Source organism: Lagopus leucura, unplaced genomic scaffold (assembly GCF_019238085.1).
Source record: "Lagopus leucura isolate 7727_CA_CO unplaced genomic scaffold, USGS_WTPT01 Super-Scaffold_100004, whole genome shotgun sequence".
Lineage (NCBI taxonomy): Eukaryota > Metazoa > Chordata > Aves > Galliformes > Phasianidae > Lagopus > Lagopus leucura.
This window is the reverse complement of record NW_024962264.1, coordinates 44,593,336-44,610,146: the sequence shown is the minus strand read 5'-3', so window position 1 is coordinate 44,610,146 and position 16,811 is coordinate 44,593,336. Positions and strand designations below refer to the sequence as shown.

The following is a 16,811-nucleotide window of genomic DNA, read 5'->3' as shown; positions in this document are numbered from 1 at the left end:
TTAAATCTTTCACATAACATTAGAATCAGTGCACATTTATTGAGCCTGCTGGTGCTGTATTCAATTACTGTCTTAGCTGGTAAACTCCAGACAATCGCAGTAGCAATGTTTAGACACTTTTACTATGTGCACATGACAAAACCACAGAGCCTTAGATGTTTTAAAGCTCTGAGCATATCCCCATAAAGATGTGTCTGCTCCTAGAGTTTTTACTGTGAGTGGAGGTCAAATTTGAGAATTATATAATTCTTCACAACAATCTCATTTTTTAGGGCCCATAGTTAATCTGTTTACATTTGGACTCAGACTTGATTCTCTTTTAAGTTAATTTAGTGTTCTAGAAAAGGATCAGCTCCACGGAGTCAGGAGCAGATATGTTATTTAGCCACAGAGAAATGACAGCTCAGGTAGGAGCAGCATAAGTTCCCCGTCTGTTCCTGCTGAGGTGCCTGTTTCCTGAGGGTCATTCTAATGGGAGTAGGTAGATAGATCTGTCTCTATATTCATTTTGGACTTGGAACACTTGCCTAACTTTTGGGAAAGGTGCTTTCTAGGAACAGCTGAGGTGGCAGAACTGTGGTGTGAACACCTGCAGCATGAAGTTTAAAGAACTCATTTCACCAAGAAGACACCACGTAACCATTAAATGGTCACTGACCTCATCAGTGACACCGTGAAGGAGTAAACCTGCAATCAAGTTCCTCCTCCAAGACCTTCTAGTTCTTGAGTAAAAAGTTCCTCACAGTGGGAGACCAATATAGAAGTAATTCCAGAGAGGGAGAAGCTGAAGCCACATACATTCAATCTAGATAGTGCAAGCTTTTCACCTGTGAGGGTAACCAATCTCTGGAACAACAAGAAGTTTTGAGAAATCTCCATCACTGACAATTAACAAGACAAGACTAAATCTCCTTTTTTATTACCTAAAAGATGTTCTAGTTCAAACTTTCAAGGAACTAGAATTTTTGCTGGAGAAGAAGTTGCCTGAATGATCACAGGGTTTCAGAGTTCATGACGCTGCCAGAACAGAGGTAACAACTGAAGTCATTTTGAAATCACCTTGCACACTCCTGTTTGTAGGCACAAATCAGAGCTTTCACTGTTAGTTTCTCTGCCTCACAGGAAAAAAGATTGATTTTAAAAGTTCTCCTTTCCAAAGTGGAAGATTATTTTTTTTTTTAATTCTTCATTAAATTTTGTTTCAAAATGATAAGAACTTTCTGCTGTATTGAAATATAAACCCACCCAATCAGAGCTATTCTAAAATAAATACTACATAAAGGAAAAAGAAATCCACAGAAATTATCTATTTGTTCTTTCCTCCAACATCATGAAAGTGCACATATTTTCACTATACATTGCACATTCAATGAATCTAAGCAAGTATTCCTAAAAATGAATCACTGGGAACTTTTTCTAGCTCTAGTTTCAAAAAAATATTTTGAGCACTGTGCTCAGTGTTCATTTTTCTGTACAAAAATAAATTTGTACAGTTGAGGGTCATACAAACTGTGATGCAACCAAAAACTCAGGGCTGGACTCTCTGCATCCACTTCGACTCAAGCATAAAACAATAGAGGGGATATTTATATGCAGCATTACTGATGTTTAACAGCTTCTCTAAACATGAACAGTTTTAAAAAATGAGTGTTCTGATCTTTTCTGTTATTTTGTTTCATTAAGAAGCAGTTTAAAAGTTGAACAAATCCTTTTATGTCTCCTCCTGAGATTTATCTGTTCACGTCCCAATGGTCTATATTTCTTTTGTTCACACCATAAATCTAAGTTCCAAGCCAGATATTTGTAATAAGTCTATAAAGAAAACAGAAAGAGGTGTGGTAAGTTTATCAGCTTGAACCACACATTTAAGTTTCTGGTGTACATAAAAATTCCAGACTTAAGTCTCTTGACTCTCCCTTCCAAAACATTTCCTGCTCATTTAAACAAAAAAAGGAAAAAAAAAGAAAAAAAAAAAAAGAAAAAAAAAAAAGAGAGAGAGAAAAGAGAGAGAAAAAGAAGAGAAAAGGGGAAGCGGGGGGGGGGGGGGGAGGGGGGCAGAGGAAGAGGGAGGAATGTTTTGCACAGAAAAGAAATAAATTATAGTTCAATTTAAAAAAAAAGAAAAAAAGGATTTAGTAGCAGAATTCATCAGATCCCCAGTAAATGTGTGTTCACACCACCACCAGTGAAGCCACAGGATGGTAGCAGGATCCACCACCACCATTTTATCTCTGCACTGTTGGTGAGCAGCAGCAGGGTGGCTCTGTGTTGGTCCCACAAGCAGGGATCCAACATCCAACTCCAAAATGAGTGCTACACAGAAACCACTTTGTTCTTCCTCTCTGGCATCTCAGAAATCCTGTATCATAACAGCTTAGCACTAGCCACCAAGAGACTTGAGGAAACAACAGAGAACTTTGCGGAGTTTTCATTTCCTCCTAAGTAGCCTCTTTTAACTCATCAGATCAGTTTCCAAGGCTCTTTAGATGTAAGTGAGAACAAATCCCACATGCAGATAAAAGGAAGGAAATGAGTAGAGAAAAGCATCCAGCAGCACTGCATCTTTAGCTGTAACAAACTCTACAGCAGCCCCTCCAGTTCAGGAGGTAAAATTTCCAAGCAGGAATTTCAGAGCAGTCCTTCAAGCAGATGGAGGGCTGAATTTAAAAGAAGGTTAAAAATCTGAAGACTTCCATCTGGCTTCCCAAGTACCAGCAGGCAGTGGAGATGCTGCTAAGCCTGACTTGCAGAGGATAGAAGGTCGCATTTGCTGCTATTTGGAGCTGTGACATGACATGCTCTGTCCAGGAGTGCCCATGCACCTTGCCCAGGCACAGAGTTAGCAAGTATAGTCATGTCCTCTCCCCTACAGCTCAGACAGGGGAGCAGGACACAGGACTGCTCCATGCACCTGCCACGGTGGTGTAAAAGGCTGGCAGTGCAGTGGAGCTCTTTATCACTTAGAATTGCAGAATCAGAGAATATCCCAGGTTGGAAGGAAACCAGCAAGAACCACTGAGTCCAAATGTGGCTCCACATGGAATCACTCAAAATTAAAACTGTGTCTGAGAGCACTGTCCAAATGCTTCTTGAGCTCTGGCAGCTTGGGGCCGTGACCACTTTTGTGACCAGTACCTGCCCCTCCACTCCCCTCATGAGGAAGCCATAGGCTGCCATGAGGCTTCTCCTCACCCTCCCCTTCTCCGAGCTGAACAAACTCAGCCTCTTTCCTCATACCTCTTGATCTGTAGGCCCTTCACCACATTTGTAGCCCTCCTTTGAACACACTCTGACCTTATATTTTATGACCTTATATTTCGTCATGCAAACTGTACCAGCACCAAGTAGAACACTTGTTGCCCTGTGCTCTGAACACTGGTTCAGATCAGCCAGTGGAGAAAGTTTAGGGATCCTATATTGGCCATTTTTTCTCACATCCATGATAGGAAAAACTAAATGGTTTACGCACTGGTACAAACTGCTGCCTTTTCATCTTTCTTTTTTTTCCTTCCTTTAACTATTTCAGAACTGAGAGTTATTTCAGTACGAATAGTACTCTGTGTATATAACAAAATGCTGCTGCTTTTTATGCAATGCAGATAAGCACTATGACATAATAAACAGGCTGAATTTAGGAGACTAGATGCTGAGGGTGGAGCTCTGTCCCTTATCCACCACACACCGTTGTTTCCGACACCTTTCTACAATGCCTAGGAGCAAGGAGATGCAGATTTATGAGTGGCTCTGAGCTCTCAACATGGAGGGCAAAGGAACGTGCACAAACAGCATGTCCCTACTGCTACAACAGTCTTCTTGTCACTCTCATTCCAAGAGTTTTGAAGCCCATCCTGAGAAGATTTCATTTTATCAGCGAAGTCAAAGGTGTGGAGAGAACAGCCTGTATCTTCTCCTATGTAATAGAGCCAGCCCCACATGATCTTAACTTTGTTTTGAGTCCAGACAATGTGAATATTTATTAACTGCTGTCTCGCGTGCTCTGGCTGCTGAACAGCACACAATGAATCTGGCAAGCAAGATGTGACATTAGCCAAAGCTGCTTGCAGTATCAGAACACAAAGGCTGAGATTATTTATTGTTGGAGACCCCTCACGCCTCAATCATATCTGCTCATTCATATTGGTTTATTTTTCTAGCCTCTAGTTTAGAGAGCAACAGAGTAGTTTAAGCCAGTGCAAAACTTTACACACAGCACTACAAGTAATTAACTCACATGTGACCTTTAATTTGCTTTTACCCCCTCCAGAGTTTTTCTTTTTTAATCATTTTCCCAACAGCGCCCTTAGATCTGAATGGAATGGGCACTGGCATCTGTGTCCAGATGTATCACAGGCAAACTTGAGTAGGAGGGCTACATGCAGCAGTGTCCCAGTTTCTTAAGATTGCCTCTTAATTCTGTGCCCCAGCTCAGGAGTTAACCCTGAACTACCAACCTCAGCACCCCTAACTACAAACCACCACAGAGAAATTTATCACTGATAAGATGCTTCTGAACATGCTTGCAGTATGCAGACACCATTTCTGCCGTAGCAGGATGTATTTATCACACTTCTATGTAGGTTTGTAGTGGTAAGTCTCTAACAAATACTTATTGAGAAAATGATTGACATAATACTTTTTCTGATAAATATTTGCCACAGATGTTTTATCAGGAAGCACACTAGAAAAGAAATTCTTTTAAGGGTTTGTTACAAAAAAAAAAATCGTATTTAAACTACATAATTTTAGGAACACAAATGATTTTCAACACCTGTTTCTACAGCTGTTAATTGTACTTAATAGTTTAAGACCTGAATTTCTTTCTAGTCACAAGTCATGGGCAGCAAGTGTTCATCGAACCTCTCTATCTTTCCCAAGGCAGGACACCGGTAAGTATGAGTAGATGTATGACTGAAACCTATGTCTTCATGTTATGGTACAATGCAGCAGAAGACTGACAGCATATGAATATATGTATATATATATCTGCATTCCGGAATAGGAAATTAGTCCATTTTCAAACCTAGCAGTTTACTGTGTTGAGGCAGGTAGTATTTTTCTGGAACGCAGGCACTTTCTTTAGCTCCCATACTATGGGATAAGTACCCACTCTGAATGGTGGTCATTGAAGAAACTGCTTCTGCTACTCTGTAATAGCATTCCCACAGCCCATAGTAAATGTGGGTGATGTTATCCAAATGTCTTGGTATGGGATTTCATGTACAGATCGGACACCTAAAAATGAACTCAGTACATTCCCAGGTGTTCACAATATTACAATACAAATTGTATTCCAAATGAAGTCATATGGATATCTGAAATGCAGCCAGTTCCTTGTCCTCTGTCTAGGCGCACCACAGCATCAGGACTTCTTATTACCTTTTTTCCCCATGGGAGATGACATCTCAAAGCTTGAACGCAGGTCCTACATAATAAAGAGACAATATATAACCAAGATTATTCTACAAAATGAGAAAAAGAAAAAAAGAAGAAAAAAAAGTAGTTTTCTTTCCCTGTTGCTGTGAATAACTCCCTTTAGCTAGTGAGTGGTGGGAGAGCTGCTTCCAGAACTATGCTCTTCAAGACCTCTATGGACCATCTTGCAGGCCCCTTAAGACAGCCTTTGCAGAGCTTCTTGAAGCTGTGTGAGTAGATAAGCTGTCAGTCATGTGTAAGCACATTACAGGTTGGTGCTCCAGAGGGTGGCTGCATGCAGGCTGAGCTTTCAGGCTCACCTCCTGAATGAAAAGCAGCATCAAAACTGAAAGGGTCTCACTCACACTGAGGAGTGGTCCTCAAGATGTGATGCAGACAAGTTCATTCTCTGCAAATTTTACTGAATCAACTTTCATCCTTCTAGAACAACTTCTAGTAGGAAAAGGCCAGTAAGGACAGTTGTTTCCACAGAGTTCATAAAGCAGAATGTAGAAAATCTTTCTTTCCTTGAGGAAATTTTGACCCTCCTCAATTGTAAGTTATTAATGTTGATAGTACATTTCTCTTTGCCTGCCAGATTTACTTGCAGCTTTCCCTTATCAGCTGACAGTCCTGTTAAAGCTAACTGCCCTCCCTTTTATCAACAGTTATCTTTCTCCTTTGGTAAACAGTGTCCCTGAACTTTTGTACATGAATCTAAAAATTTCAGCACGAATGTCAAGAGAAAATCTTTAATTTTAAACCTGTGTCTGAATGCAGTCTGTCTATTCTTCAAAAACCCTTATCATTTTGCAAGTACATACATTCCATCATTTTTCTAAAATAAGGTAAAGCAATATGCAGAAGGTAGAGGCAGGTGAGTATGTCTTCCATCTATTCCTTGAGGATTTTTGTGCAATAAAACTATCATTTGAGCCCTTGCTACTATTCAGGGCCTGAATTCTGCTCCTGTTGTCCCTATCATGGACAGATGCCCTTTGGCAAAGAGTTTTAATGATGTTATGAAACCTCAAATGCAGGTTTCTACAGCAAATGACAGCTTTTCCAGACTTAGCCCTCACAGAATAAAACTAGTCCATGACCAATACCATATCACACATCTTCAGAACAGGAATAAAGCTGATTTTATTCTCCAAGTTGAAACTCCAAAGTACCTCTTAGTTTCCAAGTCTACTATGTTGGCTAGAAACTTACTAGCTGTGATCAGTGAAAGCTCAGCAAATAGCAGAACAGAGAGCAAATCCTGTATTTTAGTACCACAGCTCTGAAAGTTGTAGAAGTCACACCCTGAATTCCGTTAATTTGTGCATATTAATTACGTATTGAGAGTCATGTAGACATAACACTACAGCGATTTCCTTGCTCAGGAGTGACTAACTTTGATTTAGAGAAGACTGTAGATGATGTGGAAGTGGCAGGTTTTTCCACCTCTTCATGGTGCTGCTTGCACAGCATGCTGCCAATACTGCGTGATGTGGGTATGGCTTTCTGCCCTCCAGTAAGCCCAGCACCAACAAGCATGGGACCTCTTGTCTTATCAGAGAGCAATTCCTGCTTTCCATCAGCTACTTTCTAATTGGAAAGTCAAGGACATGCAGTCATCCTTGAATTATGGGAAGTGCATTTTGAAGCAAGTTTCCCAGATCTCCAAGCACCCTTTTTTTGTGCTCTGTGATTTATGTTTTCTTGGTCCCACTATCTAAGTATTATCTTCCAATGATTAAAACCAGTAGAGCACAGGCTAGTATTTTAAGCTTCAAAATGTTGACATCTGTTGGCTTTTCTGGTTTATTTTCCCACAAATCCCAGAATTGATGCTAATTAGATGAATCAAAGAACATTCTTACTAATTAAGATCCTCAGACCCTCTGGTACCAGCCAACTTAATTAACAGAGGTTGTTATGTCCTATAATTAAGTATCTAGATTTTAGGGTCCCCACTCACACTGCCTTCAAGCATGTTCATAACCGTCTGAAGGAACATGGCCTCAATTGCTACTTTCAAGGTTGCTCTTGTCCTAAATTCTAATCAATTGTCTCCCATACAGACCACTGGGATACCACCTATAGCTATATTACTCACAAAGCTTTTCAGGCTTTGTTAGCAAGTTAAAATCTACCTTGGGAAAAGATCTGAACAAACCAACCGGCAAAAAAACTATCTGAGTAATTTCATAATTTCCCTATTTATTCTTAACAAATTATAAAATCAATTCAAATCATCACATAAAATAAATTCATAGGTCTATCAAGTCCAGAGTTGCTGTAAAATCTGTTTTGGGCTGGCCAGTCAATGTCACTGATTTTTGTCTCTCAGCAGACAAATTCTTTTGAGTAATACAATGGCCCGAGCTGAAAAGCTCTGAAGCAAATCTCCACCCTCCCACCCCACAGGCATTTGACAAAGCACTCTCATACGTAGTCTTGCTGTGGTCACATGAGTCCAGTGCAGTGGAACATAAAGGACATCAGCTCTCAGGCATCATCAGCACAGTTCAGTCAGTGATTGAAACACCTGCCCAACTTTTGCACAGCATCTCTTCAGAGTCTGGCAAACAGTTTGCTGTAACTGATGTCTCACTGCTGTAACATCTCAAGATAACTCTCCTGCATGCTCCACACCTTGCTGAAAATGTGTTGTGTTCTTCTGATGTCGCTGCAAATCTTTTTGCATGATATTCACTGAAACAACTCTGGTTCCAGGAGCATGAAGTTTGACAGACATTTTTATTTTGAATCCTTCAGGATTCTATTTCCATTGGGAAGATATCCACCAAGGAGGACCATGAGCTTCTGCGGGCAGCAAGACGAGGGCAAGTGGGCTACCTACTCTGGCGCTCGAGGAACCACAGAGTGCTGGTGCCACCTAGAGGAACCATCGCATAAAAAGAGTCACTGCACAGGGTGCAATAACGTGCCTTAGATGCCAAGTGCTAAGGAAAAATCCTAAAAAGAGCAGTCCTTACCACTGTGCAAGAAGTATACACAATTGAAAGAAGTAGCAGAGTTCAAGTTATATTGAAAAGGTATCATATTCCTCAGCATAACTTGCAAATATGTAGAACGTGTACTTAAAACAGCCAACCATCAGTTCCTCTTTCCTCCAATGCATTTCCCAGCCTCACAGCTGTATTCCTTCCCTTTCTTCCTCCAGTTACCTAAGCCTCGAGGAAACTGCCAGAAACATGACCACATTTTGAGATCAGATCCTGGTTTCCTGTGCTGCTGGTGCACCATACACCATGGGAGTGGCTTGGTCGTGAAATCCCTGAAACAGATTTATGGTTCAGTTTTACTGAATTTGCAAGAACATTAGAATCAGTCCTGAAATTTGGCAAAAAACATTGACGTAAGAGTATTTGTTATTTCTTCACAAAGCAATATTATTGATGCCATGAATGCTTCAGCTGAGTGTGCTGCCTTGCAGGATCTACTGTTAAGATGGACTGACACAATCATAAATGCATCCTCAAAATCATTTAGGCAAGGTTTATACCTCTGTTTAGGAAATGTCCTGGGTAGAATTCAAGAATATGTTTGAATCAAGCTTGATCTACAGAAGAAAGAAAAAAAACAAACAAACAACAACAGCAACAACAAAACCCACACATATTATATGTATTTAGGATTTGGTTGGAATGCAAATACGGTGCTTGCAATGACATAATTCAATCCAATGCAGGAAATGAAGTACTGTTCTACTCTCACCTAAGTGCTGTGGAGGTACAGCTGTATTGACAAAAGTTCCTCTGAAAATACCTGTGTGTACTACAGACCTCAGTCTCAGTGAGCTACAAGACAGTTGCCACTCCTTTAAGCTCTTAAAATCTCCTGACTTTAGGACAGCTTGAAGTAGCACTAAAAACTAACAAAATCAGGTTGCTCTGTATTTAAAGTAGCCAGCAGGAGCAAGGAGGTGATCAACCCTCTATATTCAGCTCTATTAAGGCCTCACCTCATGTACTGTGTTCAGTTTTGGGTCCCTCACTACAAGAAAGTCACCAAGACCTGGAGTGTGTCCAGGGAAGGGCAAGGAAGCTGTGAGGGGTCTGGAGCACAAGTCTTATGAGGAGCAGCAGAGGGAACTGGGATTGTTCAGTATGGAGAAGAGGAGGCTCGGGGGAGGCTTGAGATCTCTATGATGACCTGAAAGGAGGTTGTGGGGAAGTGGAGGTTGACCTCTTCTTCCAGATAACTGTGATGTGACAAGAGGCAATAGCCTTAAGTTGCATGGGGGAGCTTCAGGTTGGATGTTAGGAACATTTCTCCCTGTTAAGAGTCATTGGAACAGGCTGCCCAGGGAGGTGGTGGAGTCACTGTCCCTCCCTAGAGGTGTTCAAGAAATGTGTAGATGTGTCACTGAGAGACACGGTTAGTGGGCATGATGTCATGCTAGTCTCAACCTGAGCGGTCTTTTTTGCGATTCTATAAAGACTTTGAAATATTGTTCAGCTATTTTCTCCTGACTTTAGATGTAGTTTTACTCTAGACCATAATAAGTGAAGGACAGGACTCCAGCATGCGTAGAGGAGGGTAATATTAGGAAAAAAATGAAAAGTAGGTGTCCCAGGCTGCAGCAGTGCAGTTCACGGGTTGCCCCAGACATCACGGTGCAACTGGCAGGTTCCCCAGCGCTTTTCAATGTGCCGCAGCGCCCAAGGCAGTGGCAGCTCCAAACGAAAACATAAAAGAAACAGCGAACGTGCCCGTTTGCACACAGAGAAAGGCGCTAGATAACACTCTAAATACACACTTTATTTATCCCTAGCTATGTTAGCTCCGCAGAAATAAGAAAGCAAAGCAGCGACGGCTCTGAAAACGTCTCGCTCTGCAGACAGCGGCGCCGGCGCAGTCCGAGGCCGGCCGGCCCCCCACGCGCCGCGCCGGTGGGCGGAGCGGGGCGGGCCGGGCCTGTGGCGGGCGGTGCTCCGCAGACGCCGCGCCGGGGCCATGCCGGCGGTTCTGGGCGCCGCCTGGGCGCTGCTGGCCGCCGGCTTCCTGGTGTTGCTGCTGCTACACCGGGCCCAGGCGCGGCGGCCCGGGGGAGGCACCGACATCGCCTCCGCCTTCTTTCAGGACCTCATCCGCTACGGGAAGACCAAGAGAGGCGGGCAGCAGGCTGCCTGGCTGCGCCTCTTACAGGTGCCGAAGAGGTGAGGGGGGCCGAGCGGCGGCCGCGACTGCGAGCTGAGGGCGTCGAAGGCCCTCAGGTGTCGTTTTGGTGCCCGTTCGGTGCCTGCAGATGTGTTCGGCTACCAGGAGGGTTGCGTTGATCTGGAATATTAATACTCAGTACATTACTAGCTGATTTGTGTGCTTTTCAGCGCCGCTGCGTGCTCTAGAACTACGATATGGCTAAGGATATGATTCGCATGAGGTGCTGATTGTGAGGCTCTGATGTTCTTTACTCCTGAATCCCAGTCCCATGCAGTATCTGTGTAACAAACCTTAAAGCAAGACTGGATCTGGGACTGGAAGGATGGACTTGTGCGTGTCAGTGTGACTGTGCAAATTTGCTGCGGGGTTGCTTTCTTAAATCAATTCTCCGTCATAAAACAGAGTATCCTGAGTTTGAAGGGATCCGCATGGATCATTGGTTCTGTCATTGTCTTCTTCCTTCTGAGTTCCTTTATAAAACACACCACAGGGTGCTGATAATAGCATGTCAATACAAATATCTGGATACTGTGTGAACAGTCTCTAAGAAAGCGAAAGAACTGTCCTGCTACCCAAGCACAACTTTTTGTCTGAAATAGTTACTGCAGCAACCAAATTGCCTGAAGACCTCTTCTTAATGGGTTATGTTCAATAGAATAAAAGAGGGAATTAAAAGTTTACAGCTTTTTATATGTTACCGTGACCTCATTGTTTTGTTCAGCTGAGACTTTTGGCAAGAACTGGCCTTTGATTCGAACACAGGTGTGACATGATCTTACAAGTCTGTCAGGACATGATTAGGGTGCTATGTAACCCAAAGATTCAGTCATCCCTAATGAGGCAACATATCACTATCACAGTTGTCAACAATACAGTTTACGTAAGTTGCTTCCAAAGAAAATGTTTTAATAATAATAATAATAGCAACACACATCAAAAGAGATGTTATCATGTATTGTCTTTGTTATCAAGCTTCTGGCTCCAGTTTCCCAGGGATGCACCTAAGCTCTGCAGTAGCCACAGCAAGAAGAAGGGTTCATATAAGCGTTGGCTTTAGTTGCAGTGCATTGCAAAGTATGGTATTATTGTGGTAGGGTTTCATCTGAATTGACCTTTCTGCAACAGGAGTTTCCCACCACTTCTTACGGAATATGCTAACTAAAGAATATGGCTTTCTCAGTGAATTGATATCAAGCTCTCAGAATGTATGAAACAATTCTGTTACTGCAGTGTTGAACCTGTAATCCTGCTAGCTGAGAAGATCCTGAAGCTAGCTGTTGAGGCATTTTCTGTCCAGTTCATCTGTAGCTTGTTTTTGAACAAACATTGTATTTTCACCAGCCCAGATTGGTTTTTAACTCTCTTCTTTCATTTTGTCAAATGTTATGATTAATTTCAGGTTGGTTTGGCAAACACAGCATTCCTCTTTCCTTGAAGGACATGTGCAGTTACTGTAGTGCTGGATTGCTCTGTACGTTACCATGCATAACTGAGATTGTTGAAATCTCACAGGGTATTTCTCAGCTAAGCTGGCAGGGCTTGTTTATTTATTTATTTATTTTTTTGCTGTGACAAAAACCACTGCTTGTGAGGAAAGTTCTCCAGCTGTTAAACTTTCTGATGACACATAAGTCTAGCAAGTAATAGTTTGGGAGAGAAAGAGCTTGAAGCTTCAAGGGAGAGATAGGGTTTTGTCTATGTATAAATTTGGTTTGTCTTTTAAGCAGAAAATGGAGGAAGCTTTTTTTTTTTTTTCTTTTTGCTGTTGCAAATTTGCAGAGCAAACATCACTGCCTCTGCTTGGCAGGTGACAGAACTGAGGAGTGAACACCCACAGGGGTTACTAACTGCTAATGGGCAAGCTGTAGTGGAACGTGCATTTGAGTTTCTTACTTGGCCTCTTTATTGCTGTTGAGATGTACGTGAGCTGTTCTTGGAGAGTGTTATTTTATTTTGCTTCACTAACTAATGAATTTGTCTTCTCACCCCCTAGTTCTCCAAAAGAGAAGGAATGAGTGTTCTAAGAAAATGTAATCTTGTTGATAAATGAGCCAAAAAGGCATGTACTCACCATGAGACAAGCATGTCCTTCAGCTACATTTCCATCTGAAAAATGAGGAGAACATTAAGTTTAATGAAGGCATTTTTTGTTCCCACAGGTGGTTTATTCATTTTTATGTAGTTTCTATACTCTGGAATGGCTTTCTACTGATGAGGCTTTTTCAAGCTGAGTTCCTTGGAGCGTCATTACCCCCATGGATTCAAATCTTCCATAGTGCTTTTGGCAGAGATTTGCAGAACCAGAATACAGGTAGGTATTCCTGCTATTATGAAGCAGCCACATAAATATTACAAAACTGTGTTACCATCCTTGGCTTAATGTGTATTCTTCGTATGCTACCTTGTAAGCTGCTCTTAAACTAGGCTCCAAATGACTTTCCTGGATTACCAGTTCCCTTTGGCATTATTCATGGTGGAAATCATTCTATGCTATGCATTTAGTAGCTTTCAGCAGTTCTTTTAGCAGGAACAGCTATTAGCTCCTTGTAGGTGTAGTCATGCTCAGTCTCTGCAGTCAGCAGTGCATCAAATGTACAAATACTTTTGCCAGTGCTAGGTTAGTTTAAAAAGAGGGAAGGATCTTGCTTTGGGGAGAGGAAAATTAGCTCTTTTGAAGTACTGTTGGGGTTAAATTGGTCCTATCTCTCCTAAGTCGTTATTTTTTATTTGTGAGCAGACAGTGAACACTTCTCTGCACTCTTGGTTCTCCTGCTCCTTTGGCTGCATAGCTTTCAGAGACTTGCAGAATGCCTCTATACCAGCGTGTTTTCCGATGGCGTCATCCACATTGTGCAGTACTGCTTTGGACTTGGTTATTACGTTGCTGTTGGCTCAACTGTGCTGTGTCAAGTGCCTACGAGTGTTAGGAATGGTGAGTACCTGCTTCATTGTTACCAAAGATGCATTTTTTTTCCTCCCATTTCTTTCCGTCAAGGCAAGTGGCTCACTTGATTTCATGGAGGACTTGTGTGACAAGTGTGTTAATTAATGAGAAGTAATAATAACTTGCTGCTATATTCCAAAGTAACATTTCAGCATGTTGCTTTATCAAGCAGTATTACAGACACGCTCTTGCTTGTTCAATAATTTTTATCTTAAATCACCACTGTTATTCCATGAAATTCACCATTACTCCATCTCACTGTAAATACTCTTACAATTATTTTGGATCAGTTGCCATTGAGATATATATGCTTTGTGAAGAAAAATAATTGTTGCCAGTTTCAAATATCACTAGATAACTCCAGTTGTCAAATTGGAGATTGTTTTTTTGCCATAGGCTTTCCTTTCAGGTGAGCCTGCAGGACAGTCTTGGTCAGTTCCTTTGCCTTCCATTGAGAACTCCCCACTTCTCTGCCTTTTATCAGTCAGCCCCTTCTTTCTTTTGGTACTGTAATGTAATAAAGCAGAAATTTGAATTTTATGACCTGTTTCTGCCAGTACATTCCACTGAACTGCTGCTTGTTTCTCTGCAACACTTGAGCTGACTGTAGCATTTCTCCTGTGACTGCTTTATGCCAATGGTCATTATGGCATAAAAGTATGGTCATTACCCAGTATGTGACGTTAGCAAAGCTTTTAACCACTTTGAACCACATCAGGTCTACTTTAATCAAGTTATGTTTAAAACAGTCTTCAGACTGTGTATGAGTTGATAAAGCCTTTTAAATCTGGACCTGTTTTCTACTTATCTGCTGGATACTCAGAGATGATATATCCACTTGTACATAGGGGAGACCATCCTCAATACAGAGTTTTTGCTGGGGTAAGAGGCTTACAGTGTGTGTATATATACAGCTCACTGTGAACAGGGCAAACTGTACTTGTATGTTGACTTGAGACATAGCAGTGTCTTTCATTAGGATAGTAAGAATTATGAACAGAGTTCAGGTCTGAGATCTGAGACTGAATTATGTATCAGTTGTATGTGATAGTGTACGTAAAGATACTGGATGAAAAAACAAAGTAGCATCTTGCTACTCAAATTTTGTAAGACACGTACAACATGTGTATGTGCTATTTTGGGACAATGCTCAGAAAAAGATAAAACATATTTTAATGAAATGTATTTTATTCAGGAAAAGGACTTTCTGTGCAGATCTACTGGTACCACATCATGGGCATTGTGATGTATGTTTGGGCCTCTCTTCACCAGCACAGATGTCTTGTGATTCTAGCTAATCTTAGAAAAAGTAAATCAGGTAAGGTGTTTCATTTCTGTGAACAATTTACTTATGTAAATATTTGTTGGTTGTTTCAATAGGCTTATGTAGCTTCTACCACCTTAAAACACCAGTATTTTTTCATAGTGTGGCACTCCTCAGATTTTCAGTAGGTTAAATGGAACCATTTGGGATCAGACAGCTGAACGTTACATACGTATGTATATTTTTTCAGAAGTTACACTGAAGGGTCTAGCTTCTGTCATCCTAAGAACAGGCGAATAATAATGCTTAGGACCTGTACCACTCCTCTGAACCATCACTTCTTTCTCCATACAAATGGAGAAAGAAAAAATGTAAAAATACATTTCCTTCTCTGTATTTTCACAAACAGCCAGAGTGATGTCTTACTTCAGTAAGACATACAAAGCTGCCAGGTCAGATGGAGTGAACGATGTGATCATTTTAATGAGTGTTATTATGTAATTCTGAGTAGAAAAGCTCATTTAATGCATTGTTCTCAATTAATTTCTTTCTGTTGCAGGAGAAGTTTTAAGTCTGAAACACAGTATACCTTTTGGAGACTGGTTTGAAAGGGTTTCTTGCCCTCATTATTTTGCAGAACTACTCATCTATATATCTATGGCCATCACATTTGGATTTCACAATGTGACATGGTGGTTTGTAGTGATGTATGTCTTTTTTAACCAGACACTGGCTGCTGTTTTGTGTCATGAGTTCTATCAGGAAAAATTTACCTCCTACCCAAAGCATCGAAAAGCATTTATACCGTTTATTTTTTAGAATATGCCTTCTAAAGCGTATTCAGTGCAAACTGGGAAATGTTTTACTAAAGTCAAGACAAAATTGCACACTTTCTCTATGTTATAGAGGTTAAAAACTTTTTTATCTCATAAGAGTTGCTAATTTAAGTGGGGAAACATAAGGTCTCTGTGTATCATATGAGCAAAGAAAAAGTTTAATGAAGCCCTTAATGAACTGATGAGATGCTAACAGGGTCTTTTCCATGTTTAGAGTCCTGTTTTATGCAGAAAGCATTCACTGTTGTGCAGCAAGCCACAGTATATATACATGAGAACTGAAGAGAAACGATAGTGCAGGGAATCATTTGAAGTGCTGTATTTCATGCCTTGCCTAATACTTAAGCATATTTATATGCATTCTCTTTGTAACTCTTCAGAGGGAGGCAAATGATGCATTGGCTTTTTGTGTTTCCCTGGTGGTAATGAAAACCAGGCAGTGCCTTGCAACTGTGAGCACAGAGGAGTGGTGGAGGAAGCTGTGCTGGAGCGGTGACTCACTCAGCAGCAGCAATAAGCGAAGCACAAAACACCCCTTGTTTATCCTTAATCTGGGAAAATCGTGGAAGATTCTCTGTCTAAAGAATTTGCAGATTGCATCCTAAGGTCAGGTCCTTGACATCCTTTGTGTTTCGTGGGGTGACAGCAGCCTGCCCTGCTCCTTAGGGGGCCTGCAGCTCGGAGGTGCTGCCGCTCAGCACTGGGCGAGGTGGGTTTTGCACTCAGCAACTGGACGGTGTGTCCTCCTCGTGGTCCGGGAGGGGCTGAGATCTGTGTGAGCAGAGGGCCGCTGGTGTTCCAGCGCGTTCTCACTTCTTTGAGTATACTTAACAACATTTCGTATATGAGAAGAGTTTTTATGTACTTCGGTATATCTTATGACGCACAATGGTTAATTAAAGGATGTTTGATACCTTTCCATCCCATTTGGTCTGATTTCTCAAAATCGCGATAAATACATCCCTGAAACCTCAGTGCCCGCTCTCCTTGGACCCGTAGCCCCAGCTGTGGGACGCGGAGCCGCCCCCTCCCGGCACCGAACCTCGCCGCCTTCTTTCCGAGGCAGCGCTCAGGCGCTTCCTCCGCTTGCGCTGCGAAGCGACCCGCTCCGCTCATTGCGCCGTGGGCGGGCCGTGCCGCTGCCGTCACGGCGGGCGGGCCGGGTGGGCGAGCTGAG

General features: G+C 41.8%; 1 protein-coding gene across 1 annotated transcript; it reads left to right on the top strand.

The window, feature by feature from the left end:
• The first annotated feature begins 10,382 nt into the window (after positions 1-10,382).
• SRD5A3 (steroid 5 alpha-reductase 3) lies at positions 10,383-16,555 on the top strand. Its single transcript, XM_042871169.1, has 5 exons — positions 10,383-10,586; positions 12,750-12,901; positions 13,328-13,522; positions 14,730-14,852; positions 15,358-16,555. The coding sequence occupies exons 1-5, from the start codon at positions 10,384-10,386 to the stop codon at positions 15,615-15,617; spliced, it is 933 nt and encodes a 310-aa protein (XP_042727103.1). The 5' UTR covers position 10,383; the 3' UTR covers positions 15,618-16,555.
• Positions 16,556-16,811: the final 256 nt, after the last annotated feature.

Coding starts and splice junctions, on each gene's coding strand:
- SRD5A3 (XM_042871169.1), top strand. CDS start 10,384: ATGCCGGCGGTTCTGGGCGCCGCCTGGGCGCTGCTGGCCGCCGGCTTC. Junction 12,902..13,327: donor TTTGCAGAACCAGAATACAG/GTAGGTATTCCT, acceptor ATTTGTGAGCAG/ACAGTGAACACTTCTCTGCA. Junction 13,523..14,729: donor GCCTACGAGTGTTAGGAATG/GTGAGTACCTGC, acceptor TATTTTATTCAG/GAAAAGGACTTTCTGTGCAG.